At 45.1% G+C, this 20,392-nt stretch overlaps 1 protein-coding gene across 1 annotated transcript in view; it reads right to left on the reverse strand.

The window, feature by feature from the left end:
- Positions 1 to 423: 423 nt before the first annotated feature.
- EIF5B (eukaryotic translation initiation factor 5B) overlaps positions 424 to 20,392 on the reverse strand; it is a gene marked incomplete in the record, with an annotated part of 92,846 nt that continues 72,877 nt past the window's right edge. Inside the window, 4 exon segments of the mRNA XM_077482719.1 lie at positions 424 to 1,121; positions 9,577 to 9,738; positions 12,402 to 12,540; positions 14,014 to 14,178. Coding sequence (XP_077338845.1) covers positions 1,014 to 1,121; positions 9,577 to 9,738; positions 12,402 to 12,540; positions 14,014 to 14,178 — 574 coding nt within the window.

Here is a 20,392-nt window from a genome sequence, read left to right on the forward strand (position 1 = left end):
TCAGCTTTTTCTGCTGAAATGTTCAGAAGAGGAAAAACAGCTGCATGGTTTCTAATTCACCTGGCCAAGTTGGTGGCCTCCCGCTTGCTCCACAAAAGAGGCAGCCCAGTGCCTCTTTGCCAGAACCCCAGATAAGGACCTTCCATTTCTCTCTCAAGCAACACCTGCCAGCCCTCTGATCCGGAGGCAGTTCCTGAAGATCTGGGATGCAGTTCACAGTATTGTCTTAGCAGTTACATACAACTATATTATAACCATATTGAGAGCACATACTGAAGTATTGCTTGGAGAAAATGAATGGGCTGTTTTTACTCATTGAGCTTAAATGCACATAAAATAGATTTATTGTAACATGACCAAAAGTAAGCCCCAATGAATGCTGCACAGAATGATTAAAATTACATCCAATTATATCAAGACAAATAACATTGTCCATTTACTTTATTTCTGGCTCTGTGTGAGGATTACATTAGAACTTTGTGGTGTCAACCAAAATGATACCCAAAGCACAATTTACATCAGTTTACATAAAGCAGAAAGAAAAATTTCATTACCGATAAAAAAAAAAAAAAAAAAAAAAAACAATATCTGTAGGCACAAGGGAACAATGAACATGTACAGTGCCAGGGCAAACAAACTGCATAAATAATGCATTCAATTCATTGTTTTTACATTAAAGTGATCCAAAATTTTTGCAGCAAAGTCAAATGCTGCAGTGTGAATCTTGTAAGTAAAAAAATGGAGCCAATCATTTAAAACAGAAGCCAGTTATCCGAGTGTTGTGGAGAGATAGTGGGCAGGCACATTGGAACCGGTGGGGGAGGGGGGCGGTGTGTAAAACTGAGCACTGTCAAACCAGTGTAAATTCTTGGTTTCCCATGGAAAACAATTTAAAACTACTTTATTTTTCTTCCAAACCACAGGTTCAATCCTTGGTTTCTCCCCTCTCTTCCATCTTCATTTCTTTACAAAATTATAACATCAGTTGAAGCAAGTTCCAGCATTTAAAAGCTTTATATGATTTCAAACACTTTTTTCAATTCTACTATGAGTTGCCAGTCTGATTTCTGCATTTCATCTCTAAACCAGTTTTTCAAAGCATCAATTGATTGCCGGTTGATCTAAAACAAAAGCAAAACAAGATTTTGAAGACCAGGCCTATTCTGACACATTGTTTACATGTAAAAATCTGTATTTTTTTTGCTATAAAAGTTACTTATAACTCCCCAAACATCATACATTTTTAAGTAGAGGCCCTAGAGAATAAAATGGTGAGTTTTTAAATTTTGTACCACGCGTTATTTGCACAGTGGTATTTCAAAAGCATTTTTTGGGGGAAAATTCACTTTAAATTATTATTTTATTGCACAAAAACACAATAGAATACCCAATTTTTGGTAAAATATAAAAAGATGTTACATCAATTAAGCAGATACCAAACATGTCATGCTTTAAAATTGTACATGCTTGTGGAATGGTGCCAAATTACTGTTTGCAATCTCAATAGGTGACTCTTTAAAAGCCTTTACAAGCTACTAGTTTAGAGTTAAACAGGAGTGTACGCATGCGTGCATTGCCTTTGTGCATGAGCACGGTGGAAAGGGGGGTGCTTTATCACTTTTATTGCTATCGCTACAATAGGCAGTAACAGGTTCTCTTTATGGAGACATCTGGAGTCACTTTGAACCCAGATATCTCCGCTGCCTTTAACCTCCCTGGCGATATGATTATTTCAGTTTTTAAGTACCATTATTTTGCATGGAAATTTGGAATTTTATATTGGAGGCTTTTTCTTTCTTAGAAATAATTCACCTAAATCCAGCCAAACAAGAGTCTAATAGACACCCCGGGTATGATAAAATTTGAAATACGAAATCATAAATTATAATGATATATTTTATATAATAATTAACTACAAATAATTATAACAAATAATAAAAATGTCCGTTTGCCCATTCAACGAACAGCAAACAATTTGGGGTGTTCGTGACAAATTTGAAAAGCCGCGGAACACCCTGTAGAAGTCTATGGGAGAAAGATAAAGCGCTAATTTTAAAGGATTATATGCAAGTTATTGTCATAAAAAGTGTTTGGGGACCCGGGTCCTGCCCCAGGGGACATGCATCAATGCAAAAAAAAAAAGTTTTAAAAACTGACGTTTTTTCAGGAGCAGTGATTTTAATAATGCTTAAAGTGAAACAATAAAAGTGTGATATTCCTTTAAATTTCGTAGGGGGGGGGGGGGGGGGTGTATAGTATGCCTGTAAAGGGGCGCATGTTTCCCATGCTTAGAACAGTCCCTGCAGAAAGTGTAATTTTATTGTTTCACTTTAAGCATTATTAAAATCACTGCTCCTGAAAAAACTTCAGTTTTAAAAGTTTATTTTGCATTGATACATGTCCCCTGGGGCAGGACCCAGGTCCCCAAACACTTTTTAGGACAATAACTTGCATATTAGCCTTTAAAACTAGCACTTTTGATTTTGAACATTCCAGTCCCATAGACTTTAATAGGGTTCTAAAGTTCACACGAATTTTAGGTCTGTTCACAGGTTCTGGTGCGAACTGAACCGGGGGGGTGTTTGGCTCATCCTTAGTCATTACTTTTAGTGTTTGATGATGAATTTCCCCATGAATCACCATCGCTAAATTCTGCAAGTGATTCTAAATTATCACTGTTTTCTAGCTGGTCTAAAGGCACTTTTGATGTAAAGGGCCATTTTTTGGTTGCTATGGACAATATCCAGTTTCCTGGCATAAAGAATCGTATAATATAAAACTGCATGCAGGACACTGGACAAACGACTAGGGACAAAGGGGATGTGTAATTATTTGATACAGTACTGTAATCTGTAAGATTACAGTATACTGTTTTTTACTTTTTGAATTTGGCGCCGAACTCCGTCCCCGTGCGTCGCAACGCTTGCAGGGAATGGAGCTCGGCACCGACAGATCGAGCGAGACATGGCGGCTTGCAGATCACAGTGGGGAGACATCGTAGGATCCAGGGGTCAAGGTAAGTAAACCTCTACATGGAACCTGCGATGCGATCTGGAGGCTGGTTACGGAATACCGCTTTTGGTACTGAAATCTCACCCCGAGCCAGACTCTGGAATACCACCAGGGAGGTTAACGGCATCTAATCAAACCAAGACCAGTGTGATCAGATCCTTTTTACAAGTCAAAAACGACTTGTTTACATTCTGGGGAAGCCAGAAATGCCAAAATACTTGTCTCATCCACTTTCTAATACCATAGAAATGATTGGGGCAAATCTGGTCAGTAGAGACATCTAATGCTTCGTACACACGAGCGGAATTTCCGACGGAAAAATCTTGGATGGTTTTTCCGACCGAATTCCACTCAAGCTTGGCTTGCATACACACGCTCACACAAAAGTTCAGAATTTTTGACTGTCAAGAATGCGGTGACGTACAACACCACGACGAGCCGAGAAAATAAGTTCAATGCTTCCGAGCATGCGTAGGAATTTTGGCCGTTGGAATTGCTACAATCAGAATTTCCCATCAAAACTTTTTCCGCCGGAAAAAATAGGATTTTTTTGTACTCACCGTAAAATCCTTTTCTCTGTAATTCACCAACCAACACAGCTCCTCTCTTAGCCATTGGGTTGATATGTCCTATTACTAGGAGATACTAGGCATTAGTTGTAATACAACACTCAGAACTCTTAGTTCTGCCCAGGGGGTGGTCTTTTGGGCAACAACCCCCCAGCCTGCCATGCATTCATCAGCACGTCAACTAGCAGTATAAGGTAAAGAGAAAAAGGAGGGGGGGGGGGGGGGGTGCTGTGTGCTGTCGGTGAATTACAGAGAAAAGGATTTTTACGGTGAGTACAAAAAAAACCTATTTTCTCTTATATTCACAGACCGACACAGCTCCTCTCTTAGCCATTGGGACGTCCCCAAGCAGTGCCAACGAGGGGTGGGAAAACAGCATAGAAACTTCATCCACCATGGCAAGTGGGAACTAGTGTAACTTTACCCACAAAAAAACAACAATGCGTGGAGAAATCCACCACAAAACCAGGGTACCCTCAACAAGAGAGACTTCCCACAAACGCACCAAAAAACTGCGGAATGTAACGCAACAGCGAATTAACTTAACGGTACTGCGTTTTTTTATCGAAAAACCAGGAAAAAATTATATATATTGCATATTCAATTGAAACTATAAGGCCGCCTGCAAAACTTTGCGGCCAAAATAGGCATCAGCCGATGCGCTTGGTAAACATGTGGACAGACAACCAGGTCGCCGCTTTACACACCTGTACGACAGACGCTTGGTGTCGGAAAGCCCAAGACGTTCCGATTGCCCTTGTGGAGTGAGCTGTGACCAGAAAGGGGGGCACCTGCCCCTTAAAGGCGTAGGCTTGCACTACAATCTGTCTGATGCACCTGGAAATGGTGGCCGACGAGACCGCCATGCCTTTCTTTGGACCAGCCACCGAAACAAAAAAGGAGTCTCACTTCCGAAAGGGAGCAGTGGCAGACAAATACACCCTAAGAGCCCAAACCACGTCCTTAGGGTGTTTCGGCTTAGGACACAGAGATGGTAATACAATGTCCTCATTGATATGAAAAGCCGAGACCACTTTCAGCAGAAAAGACGGTTGCGGACGCAACACCACCTTATCCTTGTGGATAACCAGATAAGGTGACTTGCAGGACAAAGCCGCCAGTTCCGGAACCCTCCTGGCCGATGTGATGGCCACTAGAAAGACCACTTTTTGGAAAGAGTCAACAGGGGAATGTCCCTGCTATTTTCAAATGGCGGTTTTTGAATCGCTAATAAGACCAAGTCCAAATCCCACGGGGGTAACGGTGGACGCACCAGAGGGACTACATGTTGAACCCCCTGAACAAAGGTACTCACTAATGAGTGAGATGCCAGGGGTCGCTGGAAAAAAAGACAGTCAAGGCTGAAATTTGCCCTTTAATGGTGCTTAACGCCAATTTCTGGTCTACTCCTTTTTGAAGGAACAGCAAGATCCTGGATATGGAAAAGGATCCTGGATGCCATCCTTTCTCCTCACACATGGAGATGTAGGCCTTCCAGGTACGATGATATATCTTTTCCGAGAAGAAGATTTCCGCGCCCTCAACATAGTTGGGATCACGAGTCCGATAGACCCCCGTTCCTCAACACCTGGCTCTCAATAGCCATGCCGTTAAAGCCAGCAATGGTAAAGCAGGATGGAGAATCGGACCTTGAGACAGAAGGTCCTCTCGCAACAGCAGTCACCATGGGGCATCCACCATCAGGCGCACTAGGTCAGCATACCAAAGATGCTGAGGCCAATCTGTATCATTGGGATCCCCCCCTCGACTTCCACTGTGCGAAGCAAAAGTGGTAACAGTTTTAGTGGAAGAAAGGCGTAGATCAGCCGGTACTGATCCCACGGAGCCACCAGCGCGTTTGCTCATGGATCTCTTGTCCTGGAGACAAATCTCAGCACCTTCCAATTGAGACGGAAGGCCAGAAGATCCACGTCTGGTGTGCCCCACCTCAGGCACAGTAGCCTGAATACCTCCAGATGCAACGACCATTCTCCTGAGTCCAACATCTGGCGACTCAGATAGTTTGCCTGCCAGTTCTCCATTGTTCCTCCTTGTTGATTGACGTATGCCACAGCCGTATAGGCAACTTGGATTCTTCCACCGACCAGAGGCCCTGAGCTGACTGAACCCCCATCACTCCACCCCAGCCGGATGTGATCACAGTCCACTTCAGAGGTAGGAACGACTTCCCGGACTGAATCACCGGGGACCTCAGCCACCAGATCAATAAATCTCTCACTGACTGAATCACCTGGATCTGTCGATCCAGGGACAACTGAGATTTGTCCCATTTTGTCAAAATCTCCTTCTGCAGGACTCGGGTGTGGAACTGGGCATATGGTACTGCCTCAAAGGAGGCTACCATGAGCCCCAATACTCGCATGCAGAAGCGGAGCGACGGCCACTTGCGGTTCATCAGCAGTTTTACCACGGCTGTAAGAGTCTGCAGTTTAAAGGGAGAAATACTCTCGCTTCCCTGGAGTCCAGCAGCAAGTCCAAGTACTCCAGACGCTGGGTTGGTACAAACACTGACTTCTTTAGGTTCAACAGCTGCCCAAATTCTTTCAGGGTCTGCATGGCGATTGTCACATCCTCCTCTAATTCTGAGGCGGAAGATGCCCTCAAGAAGAGATCTAGGTATCCCACGATCGTGATCCCACGTTGCCGAAGCAACGCCAAAACTGGAGCCAATACCTTGGTAAAGACTCGGGGGGCTGATGCCAGACCAAAAGGGAGAGCCACAAACTGGTAGTGGGCTTCTCGGACTGCAAAATCGCAGAAACTTTTGATGCCAAAGACATATGGGTATGTGCAGGAAGCATCCTGGATCTCTAAAGATGCCAGGGAGTCCCCTTGATGGAGTGCAGGGACTACTTAGTGAACCGATTCCATTCTGAACCTCTGCACTTTCACAAAGTGATTGAGGGCTTTTAGGTCCAAGATTGGACGTACCCCTTCCTTCTTGGGAACTACAAACAGATTTGAGTAGAATCCCTAGAAACGTTCCGATTCCGGAACCAGTACAATCACCCCACGACTCAGCAGGTCCCTGACTGCCCCCAAGAGGGCCTCCCAGAAAGCCGGGGATACGAGTATGCTGAAGGGGAAGAATCTGTTGTTTGGCGGCCAAGAGAAACTATCTTGTAGCTGGAGGAAATCAGATCGCAGACCCATTGGTTGGATAGTCGAGAGGGCCGCTGGGCTTCAAACTCCCGAAGATGACCCCCCCCTACCCGAGACATGGGTGGGGGCAAACCTTCATGCGGTAGCACTTTTGTTCACAGGCTTGCAGTTCCAGGGACATTTTTGTCCCTTCGTGGTCGTCCTGTCGGGCTGGGAACGTTTAGCCGAAGCTCTGGGCAGGCGAAAAAGCTCCTTAGCCTTCCTGGCCTGTGGGAGTAGGGTACTCTTACCGCCAGTGGCATTTTTAATAATGTCATCCAAAGAGCTGGTCGCCAAGGAAGGGAAGATCCGTCAGGGCTTTTTTGGAAGCCTGGTCAGCAGACCAGCATTTTAACCAAATCAATACTGGTCGCACGGCAGACCCCACAACCGTAAACAAGGAATGAGCCACTGCCTCGGCCTTCCTGTCCGTGGGATCCTTAAATACAGGAGTCCCCTCTACCGGGATCGTGGTTACTTTATTTAACCTGGATACTGGGGGGACCACTTCTTGAGAAGGCTTTCCTCAAAAGGGTAACGCACCGCAATGGATTTGGGGACCGAAAAGATCCGTTGCGGGCGGCCCCATTCCTTGTAAATTAACTTGTCAAAATAAGTCAGATACGGGAACACCTTAGGTGAACATGCTGGCTTGCGGGACCCAAAGGGGACCGCTACATCAGCAGAGGGATCTGCTGGCTCCTAAATCTTCAGGGTATCATGCACAGCTGTGATAAGTGCTCCAACAAGCGTTATGTCACGCACGGACCCGGACGGGGACTCATGCTCGCTGTCCTGGTCATCTGACAAGACAGAGCAGGGGTCACCAGCCTCAGTAGGACCAGAGTCTACGTCAGAGTTCTCCCTGGGGGGGGGGCGCAGGGGCCGTTTTTTTGCATCCTTTTGCCCACGTGCCGCCTCCATCTTGGCAAAGAACGAATTGAGGACTGCCGCCAGGGTATCCATAGGCACTGCGCAATCCGCAGGCGACCCGGTTGCAATGGCCTTGATTTTGGGGGAAGAAACACCAGTTTCTGAAGCCATGCTGACCCTACCCTGTCTGCCACCCGAAGGGGACTTAGGACAGTGACAGTTCGACCCTCCTTACAGACGCTGGCTGAGGGGCTCTTTCCCGCTGGACTCACCACCCTGAAGAGTTCTGCGCTATTCAGCAGGTAGTGCCTGTAGTCCCTGTTGGCTCCCAAGTGCAGAGGGAAAACAGTGCTGTGTCGGTGGAAGCAGCTGCAAATGGCACCAAAACCGACATAAAACACAGGGAAAATAGCTGTGAGGGCACAGAAGCACATGCTGCCGCTAGAGAACACTCAAAAACCGTGTTCAGGCTACAAGAAAATGCCCGCTGGTGTTCTGAATAGGAAATCACCAGGAAAATGGCAGCTGAAGCCCAGGAGAGCATGCCGCCTTTGCCCACACCTAAAATGGCCACCGAAAGCAGCTCCATGAGGTACAGGGAGAAATCAATGGCAGTGAGCACAGCGCTGTGCAGGACATCAGCATGGCCTCACAGACACCTTCCAGGGGCATGCAGAACAGGACCAGGATACAGCTAGTCAGAGCAACACACCCCCCCCCCCCCAGAGAGCCCCTGCATAGACACACACACCTCTCAGCAGCCACATGCAGCAACCCCCACAGGGAGGGGGGATGGAAGATAGGGACAGGGAGAGAAGAGAGGGAGGTGAGGGACCCCCGAATCGACCTCCCAGGGAATGCCCAGCTGCTCAGCCCTGCCAAGGCTGGGAGAGCTGTACTTACCAGTCCTGAAGAGCTGGGGCACATTCCATCACAGACCCACTCACTGATGAGTACAGGGTGGCTGCTGGCCTGGCATACTGTGAGGCAGACATCAGTAGCCCGGTCATATGTATGCCCTGGAGCATAAAAGCTCACCGACCACCTCTGGAGCTGAGGTTCCATCGTGGCCTGCCTAGCGTGTAGCTGCAGCCTGCACACGCTCGATGGCCAGACCGGGGAGACTACCACGGTAAGAGTATCCAGCCTGTCACCCAGCCGGCTGTATATAGTAGATCACAGGATCAATCATCTTGCGCAAAAAGTCACGCTTCTGCAGAAAAAAAAGCACGTACTGATGGGCCCGCAGGGTTTCTTGGTCATTCTCCTTCACTAGGCAAAATAAAACTGATGACTGCATGGCAGGCTGGGGGGTTGTTGCCCAAGGGACCGCCCCCTGGGCGGAACTAAGAGTTCCGAGTGTTGTATTACAACTAATGCCTAGTATCTCCTAGTAATAGGGCATAACAACCCAATGGCTAAGAGAGGAGCTGTGTCGGTGAATATAAGAGGAATAGAGAACCTGCTCTCAATCTTTTGCTGGTAGAAATTCTGCCAGCAAAACTCAGATGGAGCTCTCAGACTTTTGCCAGTGGGATTTCCAATCGCGTGTACAGGGCTTTAGACACATTTTCATCACCTGTAAAAACCAACACCTTGGCCAATTAGCTACTTGGATTGCTTTTATGTAAAAGCCCATTGCTGGCTGAAAAAAAAACAATACCAGTATGATCATCATCCCAGTATAACCACTGGACGTACATGTACTGGTTGGCAAGTGGTTAAAGTAAATGTGTACTGAAAGAATGCGAGTAGGCGACCCCAAAAAAAAAAAAAATGACCCACAAGTACGCAAGTCAGGAGTTATGGCTTCACTATTTGGTTGAGCCATTGTTGATCCAGGTCAGTTATACATAGTACAGAACCTGGAAACAGCAAGGCAACAAACAGCAGCCACTGTACTTCTCTTAATACAGGTAAAGCCGAAATAAGACAACTACACAAGTGTCAAATTACTTACCTTGCTTACAAGATGGTCTGTTGCCTCAAAGTGTCGGCCAAACATTTTCGGAGAATCTCCAGGGATAGGCTCTATTTTGATACACACTTCTTGGCCCTTTTTTGCCACATCCACAGTTTTGTGGTTGATTTCAATACTAGTTATGATGCCAATGTCTACAAACTGAAAGTGCAAAATGCGTCAAATACATTTTTCTGAGTCCATTAGATTTTTATTACATGAATAAAGTACCCATGGTGTACAATCTCTTATTTTTGCATGGAAAGGCTATTCAACAATAAATCAACTTTTTTTACTACAAGGTGAAACAGACTTTTTTTTTTTTTTTTTTTTTTTTTTTTTAAGCCTAGAAAAAAAAGAGAGCCTCAGAGAGACACTGATTGGTGATATTGTACAAATTAACAAATAGGAGTGTAATTGTCCATAAATGGAGTAAAGCATGGGTCTCAATCTGGTGGCCCTCCAGCTGTTGCGAAACTACAAGTCCCATCATGCCTCTGACTGTGGGAGTCATGTTTGTAACTGTCAGCCTTGCAATGCCTCATGGGACTTGTAGTTTTGCAACAGCTGGAGGGCCACCAGTTTGAGACCCCTGGAGTAAAGGGTTCATGCAGAAAGGAGATGAGGATGTACCAACTATGCACAAATCTTTACAGCGTATTCCCCTTCAATGACTTGATAAATAATTACTCTCTTATAAAACAAATATCTACATGAATACATCCAGTGCTATGATTGTTTAGATTCAGGTTAGCCACAATAATATGTGTTGCGCATGTTCACAACACAGAATTACTCCTGAAGTGACTCATGCGCAGCACAGATAAATGCAATATGTCACCAACAAGCTTGTATTCTCATGCCTAAAGAAGGGTTCCTGTGCGGTCCAGAAACATTGCTTTTCCATGGGATCATACAGGAATGCTGTATGCTGGCAATATACACTGTGTGCACAATTATTAGGCAAGTTGTATTTTTGAGGATTAATTTTATCATTGAACAAATAACCGTGCTCTTGGTCAATCCAAAATGTTAATAACCCTCAAACCTGAATATTTAAGAAAGTAAAAGTGAGGCACAATTATTGTGCAACTTTTAGTGTGCAGGATTATTGTGCAACTAAATAAAAAATTAAACTTTTCCCATCTCACTTGTTTCTTTTCATCTGTCAAAGTGAGAATAATAAACCTCAAAATGTACAAAATAAACATAAAAAAAATAGAATATAAGTGACCAATATAGCCACTCTTCTTTTTAAGAAGAGTCATAAGTCTTCTATTCATTAATTTTTTGATCTGTTGATGATCTATTTTTTGTGCAGCAGCAACCATAGCCTCCCAAACACTGCTAAGAGAGGTGTACTGTTTTCCTTCACTGTAAATCTCCCATTTAAGAAGGGCCCACAAGTTCTCAAAATGGTTTAGGTCAGGTGGGGAAGAGGGCCATGTCATTATTCTTTCATCTTTAAGGTCTTTACTGGCTAGCCACAGAGTGGAGTACTTTGATGAATGTGACAGAGTATTGTCCTGCATAAATATCATGGTCTTCCTGAAAGATACAGACTTTTTCCTCTACCACTGTTCAAAGAAATTGTCTTCTAAAAAAACAGCAGTAGGTTTGGGAGTTGATTTGAGTCCATTTTCCACTTGCAAAAGGTCCAACTAGCTAATTTTTAAAACCAGCCCATACCAAAACCCGCCCCTCCACCTTTCTGGCATTGGAGTTGAAGTGGAGCTCTGTGCCCATTACTGATCAAGCCACAGGCCCACCCATCGGGTCCGTTAAGAGTCACTCATCTCACCAGTCCATAAAACCTTTGAAAAATCTGTCCAGTCTTGAGGTTTCAACTTATGTGTCTTGTTCAGTAGTGGTCGAGTTTCAGCCTTCCTTACCCTGGTCATGGCTCTGAGCACTGAACACCTTGTACTTCTGGGCACTCCAGGTAGGTTGCAGTTTTGGAATATGACAGCACTCTGAGGATAATGGGTTCCTGGTAGCTTTACGATAGAATCTTCTCAAATCTTTGGCAGTTAATACTCTTTTTTTTTTTCTCAACACATTTCTTGCGACCCTGTTGACTATTTGCAACAAAAGGTTTGATGGTTCTGTGATCACGCCCCAATATCTTAGCAATTTCAAGAGTGCTGCATTCCTCTGAAAGACTTTTTACAATTTTTGACTTTTCAGAGTCAGTTAAATCTCTTTTTTGGCCCGGTTTGCCTGAGAAAAAGAAGCCCCTAATAATTGTGCACACCATAATATAGGGTGTTGATCTCCTTAGGCCAAGCCCTCCCTCATTACACAAATACACATCACCTGATATGCTTAAATCCAATAAACATTCAAGTTTATACAGCTTGAAGTTGAACAATATGCATTGAAATGATGACTTGGTCAAGATACTTACTTGCCTTATAATTGTGTACACAGTGTATTCCATCCATGCTGTATACAGAGATTATTCAGGAGTTGTTGCAGCACCCTTTTAATCACATGGTTGATTCCAGTATGGTGTACAAAAGGAATATACCATGTCATATGCAACACAAGCACAGGCTGACGCATTCTAATTTAACTAAAGGCACTAGGTCCTTTACAGTTACATCAGATTCCCAATTGTTGATTTCTGAATGATTCCCCAAATGACAACTAATATAGACAGAAGGCATGGTTTGTCTCAAATAACGCACTCACTTAAAGACTGGCCCTAAAATTTTGCTCCAATAAAATTCAATAAAATTTATATGATGTAGCAATAAATACATCAGTAGATGTAGATAAAAAAAACTAATGTAAAGTAAAGCAACACAACTATTGGTACTTACATTTTTACTTGGTACACATATTGGTGTTCCTTGTTTGACTTGTCCAGCTTCTATAATCACTCCCATGACAATGGGATCTCGGGAATTAAAAATAAACTGAGGAAGAATTCTAATTTTACATGGAAACACAGCTATGTGCCTAAAATGAAAGCATAAAATGGTTTTGGTTTTATATAGTCAAACAGAGATTTTATAATATATATATATATATATATATATATATATATATATATAGAGATATATATAGAGATATAGATATCATATCTACACACACCGTGGGTATATATTTTTTTTTTTTACCAAACATTATACTTAGAAGAAGAAACAAATAAATTAATCAGTATAGATTCCTTGTACACTTAGATGGCTAATTTGACTTCTATGTTTATTCCTGAAGTCCAATGAGGCCAATTCAACCACTTGCCGTTGGCAGGCCATCATATGACGGCCTCGACTTTGCGGTGGTATATCTGAATGATGCCTGAGGCTACAGGTATCATTCAGATATCAGCATTTTCAGCCGGCTATTCCCACCACCCTCCGGTGCTTCTACCGTCTCTCTGCAGCGGTCGGCGAGTCGGAGGATGGATCCACCGGCCCCGGATGTCCACCATAGAGATTTCTGGCAAACCAGATAGTCGCTGGAGTCTCTATGATCGTCAGAGGCCGGGCGCGATGTTATGACATCACGCTCGGCCTCTGCATTCAAAAAAACGGCGCTGCCTCAGCTGGGAAGCCAGGATAGTTTTTATTTTATTTTAGGCTTCCCAGCCTAGAGGTGAGATGTGGGGGTCTTATTGACCCCATATCTCACTGTAAAGAGGTCCTGTCATGTCATATTCCTATTTACAAGGGATATTTGATTCCTTGTAATGGGAATAAAAGTGATCAAAATTATTATTATTATTATTATTATTTTTTTTAAAGTGTCAAAAATTAAGTAAAAAGTTGCAATGACCGCCATTGTATTCTCTGGGGCACTGGTGGCAAACCTTGACACCCCAGATGTTTTGGAACTACATTTCCCATGATGCTCATGCACTCAGTGTACACAGATGCATTCAGTGTAGTGGAGCATCATGGGAAGTGTAGTTCCGAAACATCTGGGGTGCCAAGGTTCACCATCACTGCTCTAGGGTGTCTGCTAAAAAAATATATATAATGATGGGGGTTCTATGTAATTTTATAGCAAAAAAATGATGATTTTTACATGTAGGAGCGAAGTGTCAGAATTGGCCTGGATGCAAAATGGTTAAAAGAACTTTAGAGAAACATTTGTTTCGTCCACAGCAACCAGAATAATTAGTTAATTTTCTGCTGCAGGACAGAAAATGTAATTTACAGACAGAATAGTTGCTTTGAGGCCTCCAGGCTACCTTATTTACATATATCTGTGTTCCACAGCAATTTAATGCTTAGTACTTATGTACCTTGGCTGCAAAACTACACAATTCCTGTACATAAAGGGGGAAATGTAAGTGCATGTTAAAAGGAAGAAAATAGTTCAAGCAGTGGTGGTAATAGTACAATGAATATTAGTTCTGAATAGTCGAGCCTTTATAAAAGTATTTCACAAACCAGGTTTGGCTGTAACAGCAGACATATCACTTACTTGAACTCCTCCTGCTTCTGTTTCTTGTAATCCTGCCTGTATTTTGTAAAGGCGTCAAACAAATGGTAGATGATTTCAGCGCTAAATACCCGCACACCTAAACTATCCGCCATTTCTTGAGCTTCTCTCTCAATGCGCACATCAAAAGCTAGAATGACAGCATATCTAAAAGGGAGGGGGGAAAGAAAAAAATATAGATCTTAAGTGGCAAGCAGAGACTACCAGCCAACTAGAGTGTTCTTTAAGATACATACACATATACACACGTAAAAAAAGGAAAACACTTGTATTATTTTTATATAAAATGTTTTTTAATCAAGTCAGACCTTACCTATAGGTATGCACTGAAAGAAAACAGCAGTGAGGTACATTTTTTGTGTGTATCACTGCTAAACAGACATAGTCTGCATATGGCTGCACACGGGCATACTTAAGTACACACCCGTGCGAAGGGCCGTGTTTGCCCACATAGGATGCACAGGTATTTTGTGCAACTTTGTGCAGGCAGTCCCCATTCATGTCAACTGGTGACACAGCAGTTGCTCCCAAGTTTGAGATCTGTGTGGGTGTGTGTCCCCAACCTCACACCGTCTGCATTTGGGGACACACACCAGCACCCATGGCAAACTTCCTGTAGGCAGATGCACAGAACATCTCTGCATCTCATTCGGACTAACAGTACTTCTCACAGGTTTGCATAAATACGCCAATGTGAATGAAGCCTAAAAGGCAATGGGGGTTATTTACTAAAGGCAAATCCACTTTGCGCTACAAGTGCACTTGGAAGTGCAGTCGCTGTAGATCGGAGGGGGACATGTAAGGAAAATAAACAGCATTTTTGCTTGCACGATTGGATGATAAAAACAGCAGAGCTTCCCCTCAGATCTGCAGCGATCTACAGCAACTGCACTTCCAAGTTCACTTGAAGTGCAAGGTGGATTTGCCTTTAGCAAATAAACCCCCATATGTCTGTCCCAATGAAAAATAGGAATTCTGACGGTGTTGTAAATTGCATATCTTTGGAGTATAGTAAAGGACACAGGAATTGATTCTTGGACAATAGGTTATATGCAGTCAAGTGATAGGACACAAGCAAAAAACCCTACTGGATTCCTCCAGTTAATATGTATAACCCAGCCCACTCTGAGCCTCAAGTTTTTTTATAAAGCTGCTAGGAGCTCACAGATGAAAGAGGGGAAGGACCTATGTCCTGTAATATACTCCAAAATATGGAACTTACAGGTACAACAAAATTACCATGATCTTAAATTGTACAGACACAGAAATAGATTCTTTGACCAATGGAACGCCCCAAAGCAATGAGCTTGGGGGTGGATAACAAAATAGCCAAAATGGCAGCAACAGGCCCACAGGAAAAAACAGAAAGGGTCAACAGACCCAGACAGACAGGTGATAGCAGAATCAACTTGCAGCCAAAGCATACATCAGTAAGGGCCCAAACAGCCACTTGGCAAAAATAGGATTTTTGTACTCACTGTAAAAAACTTTTCTCTGAAGTTCATTGACAAACAAAGCATCTTCATATTGACCTTAGGGTTATATCGCCCCTTTAGGAGAGGACTAGGCAGAAAGTGTTAAAATTAGCAAAACTGCACAGTATCGCCCAGGAGGCAGTCCTACTGGCTATAACCCCTCACACTGCATCCAGCAGCTCAGTTTGTCAAAAGCAGTACAAACATAGATAGGAGGGGGGTGCCGTGTCCATCAATGAACTTCAGAGAAAATGATTTTACAGTGAGTACAAAAATCCAGCATCTTCATCTTGACCTTGGGGACGTCCCCAAGCAGTGTCAAAGAAACAAGGGGTGGGAACAGCAAGAAAAAAAAAAAACTTCACCCATTTCAACCTGAGCTCCTCAACGGAGGAGTTGCAACCGTAAACAGGCACCTGAAAAACCTTGCGGCTGAAGCAAGCATCCGAAGATGTGCTCACATCAACCTTGTAAAATTTAGTGAAAGTGTGAATGGACGACCAAGTTGCCGCCTTACACACCTGAGAAACAGACACTTGATGTCGGAAAGCCCAAGAGGCACCAAATGCCCTGGTAGAATGTGCCATGAAAGGAAAGGGGGGGTGCCTGCCCCCTTATGGCATAAGCCTGAACCACAATCTGTCTGATCCACCAAGAAATGGTGGCCGACGAGACCTCCAGTCCCTTCTTCGGACCATCCACCGATACAAAAAGCGAGTCCGACCTCCGGAAAGGAGATATAGCAGACAGATACTCACAGAGCATGGACCACGTCCAAAGAATACAAAGCAACCTCTTTGGGGTGTGACGGCCGAGGACATAAGGATGGAAGCACAATGCCCTCATTTAAATGAAAAGCCGAAACAACCTTTGAAAAAAAACGAAGGCGGCGGGCTCATCACTTGTGGAGGACCAAATAGGGAGACTTGCATGACAAGGCCGCCAACTCAGTAACCCTCCTGGCAGATGTAATAGCCACTAGAAAGACTACTTTCTGAGAGAGTGTCAATAAGGGGATCTCCCTAATGTTTTCAAACTGCATTTTCTGAAGCACCGAGAGCATAGGTTCAAATCCCACGGAGGCAGCGGTGGTCGAACCGAAGGGGCCACATGTCAAACCCCCTGAACAAATGTACTCACCAACGAATGAGTCGCCAGGGTCGCTGGAAAAAAAAAAATACAGCCAAAGCGGATATCTGCCCCTTGATGGTGCAAGTTTCTGATCCACTCCTCGCTGCAAAAACAGCAGGATCCTGTAAACTGAGTATGTGCGCAGACGCCACCCCATCTCCTCACACATGGAGATGTAGGCCTTCCACGTACAATGATAAATCTTCCCAAATGATGACTTCCGTACCCTCAGAATAGTGGAGATTACCGAATCCAACAGACCTCGGTCCCTTAGCACCTGGCTTTCAACAGTCATGCCGTTAAAGACAGTGACGGTAAAGCAGGATGAAGTATTGGACCTTGTGACAAAGTCCTCTCGCATTGGCAGCCGCCAAGGCACAGCTGCCACTGTTTGTACTATGTTGGTGTACCATGGACGCGGAGGCCAATCTAGGGCAATCACAATCACGGGAATCTCCTAGGCCTCCAGGCTGAAGCAGACGTGTTAGAAGTTTGAGGGGGGGGGGGGGATTCCCCCATGGAGCCACCAACGCGTCTGCCGCGTCCGCCTCCAGGGATCTTTTGACCTGGCCACAAACCTTTGTACCTTCCGATTCAGTCGAGAAGCCAGGGGATCCACATCTGGTGTGCCCCACCTTAGGCAAAGGAGCATAAATACATCTAGATGTAGCCACCGTTCCCCTTGGTCCAGCATCTGATGACTTAGGTAGTCTGCTTTCCAGTTTTCTACACCCGGAATGTACACGGCCGACAGAGCCGGCACACACCGCTTTTCCCACCGCAGGATGTGAGCGACCTCAGTGCTGCAGCCGAGCTCCTGGTTCCTCCTTGATGGTTGACGTATGCCATCGCCGTGGCGTTGTCTGACTGGATCCTGACCAGATGCCCCTGCAGCTTCTGTGACCATGTGGAGAGGCACAGCCTGATCGCCCGAAGTTCCAGCACATTGATCGGCAGGCGGGATTGTTCCTGCATCCAGCGACCCTGGGCCGACTGTACACCCCAAACACCCCCCCAACCGGTCTGGCTGGCGTCCGTTGAGTCGCCACCAACACAGACTTCTGTAGGTTCAGTACCCAATCAAACTTCCAAAGAGTTTGCATGGCAATTGCCACATCCTCCCTTAATTCTGAGGCGGAAGCTGCCCTCAGAAGGAGGTCTTCCAGGTAACCCAAGATTGCGATCCCTTGCTGACTTAAAGTCAAAATCGGGGCTAGCACCTTGGTGAAGACCCTCAGTGCCGACACCAGGCCAAAAGGGAGAGCTACAAATTGGTAGTGCTCATCCCCGACCGCAAATCGCAGAAACCTCTGATGCTAAAAAACCTTCACATCATACAAGTCACAACAGCAAAGGGAAAAAGAATATAGAACAAAAAAAAAAGGATTTTATATTATTTTTCCCTTTGCTGTTGTGACTTGTATGATGTGAAGGTTTCTTAGTGGAAACAATAAAGGCACAATTTACTTTACCTGACCCGGAGTGCGGCTATACAGAGTTCCTCTGTTTTTTTCCCCATGTCAGAACAAGGGCTGCCTGCCACAGCAGGGCCAGAGTCTGAATCTGAGCTTTCCTCAGAAGACGGAGGGGGAAGGGGGCTTTTTTTTTACCCCCCCTTGCACCCGCACGCAGCTTCCACCCTGGCAGAAAGGCCTCCAGGACCGCCGTAAGAGCATCCATAGGCAGCGCAGGTGCAGGCGAACCGGTTGCCATAACAGGGATGTCTGGGGAAGAAGCGCCAGCTTCTGACGCCATGCTGACCCACACTTGCCTGTCAACACTTAGGGACCTAAGGCAAGTCACAAAAAGTCCACCTTCCTAACTGCCACTGACTGAGGGGCCACCCTGACCCAGGTACTGCGCTGTGCTACTGCTGTCCGCTCTCTCCCGTGTCAGCCACGAGGTGTTCTGTGTAAAAAGCGCACGGTTCCAGAAGGAAAGAAGCACCCAGCACTAGAGGCAAAACAAGCTGAGGCCACTAGAAAATGACTGCCCCAGCAAAAAACGTCTGAGGGTGCCGGGAATTTGGCTGAAAGGAAAAAAACTGCTTGAGGCCTCAAGAAAATGTCCGTGGAGTGCGCAGTGGCTCCTCACATGGAATACACACCAAAACACCCCACTGTGGCCCAGAAAACAGGGAAGAGGACGAGCGGACACCCAACACCCAGCGCAGCCCCCTACCAGGACCCGGAGCCCCCCCGAGGACCCCCAGCCAGGTACGCGCACCGCACCCCCATGTGCCCAGTCACACAGGGGACCATAGCATGGGGAGGAACAAAGGGAGAGAAGAAAGGGAGAGTGAGAGACACACTAGTCGACCTCCCAGATAATGCCCAGCTGCTCCATCCTGCCGAGACAGGTGGAACCATACTTACCTCTCCTGTAGGGACTGCTGGATGCATTCCACGGACAGGACTATCACCTAAATAGTACGGGGTGGCTGTTGGCCACGGCACACTGACACGGACAGCAGTAGCCCCGGTCATATGTGTGCCCCGGAGGATATAGCTCCCGGCCGTCCCTGGATCAGATGGGGCATATCGTGGCCAACCCAGCGAGAAGCTAAGGTCTGCTCACGCTTGATGGCCAGGTTGGGGAGACTACCAGGATCTATATCCAGCCTGGCTGTTGATTGTAGATCACAGGAATCAAAATTGCAGAAAAAGAAGATTCCCAGGACCAATGGTCCCACTTGGAGCCAGGTCCTTCTCCTACACTATGCAGACAAAAACTGAGCTGCTGGATGCAGTGTGAGGGGGTTATAGCCAGTAGAACCACCCCCGGGAGGTTCTGTGCAGTTTTGCTGTTTAACACTTTCTGCCTAGTCCCCTCCTAAAGGGGCGATATAACCCCTAAGATAAAGATGCTGAAATTCCGAAAATGGTGATAAGAACAGCACGAATGACTGGCTTACAGGATACTTTGTCCCTATGTGTGCTTTCTGGACCTTTGAACTACATGCCATAAACCATTCTACTTAGGACACACGCCTCTGGGGGTTTTTCCTTCCTACCTCTTCCCCTACTTGCCCCCCTCCCTATCTCTATATATTCCCTCTCTCGTCCATCACTCTTTTCTTTATTGCTGACCACCATACACACCTTCTGCCAGGCTGGGGAGCTTCTTTTTACTCTTCCTTTCCCAGATAACCACAAATATATATTATATATATATATATATATATATATGCTCCCATCTTTCATAACTTGACATTCAGGCCCATGACCCGTTACTTTTTCAATGGCCAAGTATGCCTGCGATCTTTCTTGTGATATCCCTTTATAAGTTTCTCTTAACCCATAATGTGCTATGGCTAGTTTAAATACGTCGCACTCCGTTATCTGATTAATTCTTTGCTCAGGGTTGTCTGCTCTATATACCCCTGGCTTGATAATCTGATGAGCAGAGTCATTTTCAAAGTGGTATTACTCATAATTTCACTTGTATACAGCTTATTCGTACTGGTCATACTGTCTACAAAACCTATTGTAGACCGGTTGTATACTGTCTATGTTTTCTTTAATAAACATAAGTAGTACAGGAGGCTAAAGAAAGGAAGAACAAAAAAGTTTGTGGTTTCAGGAGTGCAGTTGTCCATAAAGGATGGCGGGGACTGGTGTCTCGCAGGAACATCATCAGTCGGACGTGCAGATGGGTCAGTTCAGGCGCAGGCAGAGACATGGTCAGTAAACAAGCAAAGGATTGGTTCAGGCAACAGGCAGAAATGTGGTCAATAAACAAGCCATTGTTAGTAC

Source organism: Lithobates pipiens, unplaced genomic scaffold, assembly GCF_037356315.1.
Source record: "Lithobates pipiens isolate NorthernLeopardFrog02 unplaced genomic scaffold, aLitPip1_a1.2 Scaffold_16, whole genome shotgun sequence".
Classification (NCBI taxonomy): domain Eukaryota; kingdom Metazoa; phylum Chordata; class Amphibia; order Anura; family Ranidae; genus Lithobates; species Lithobates pipiens.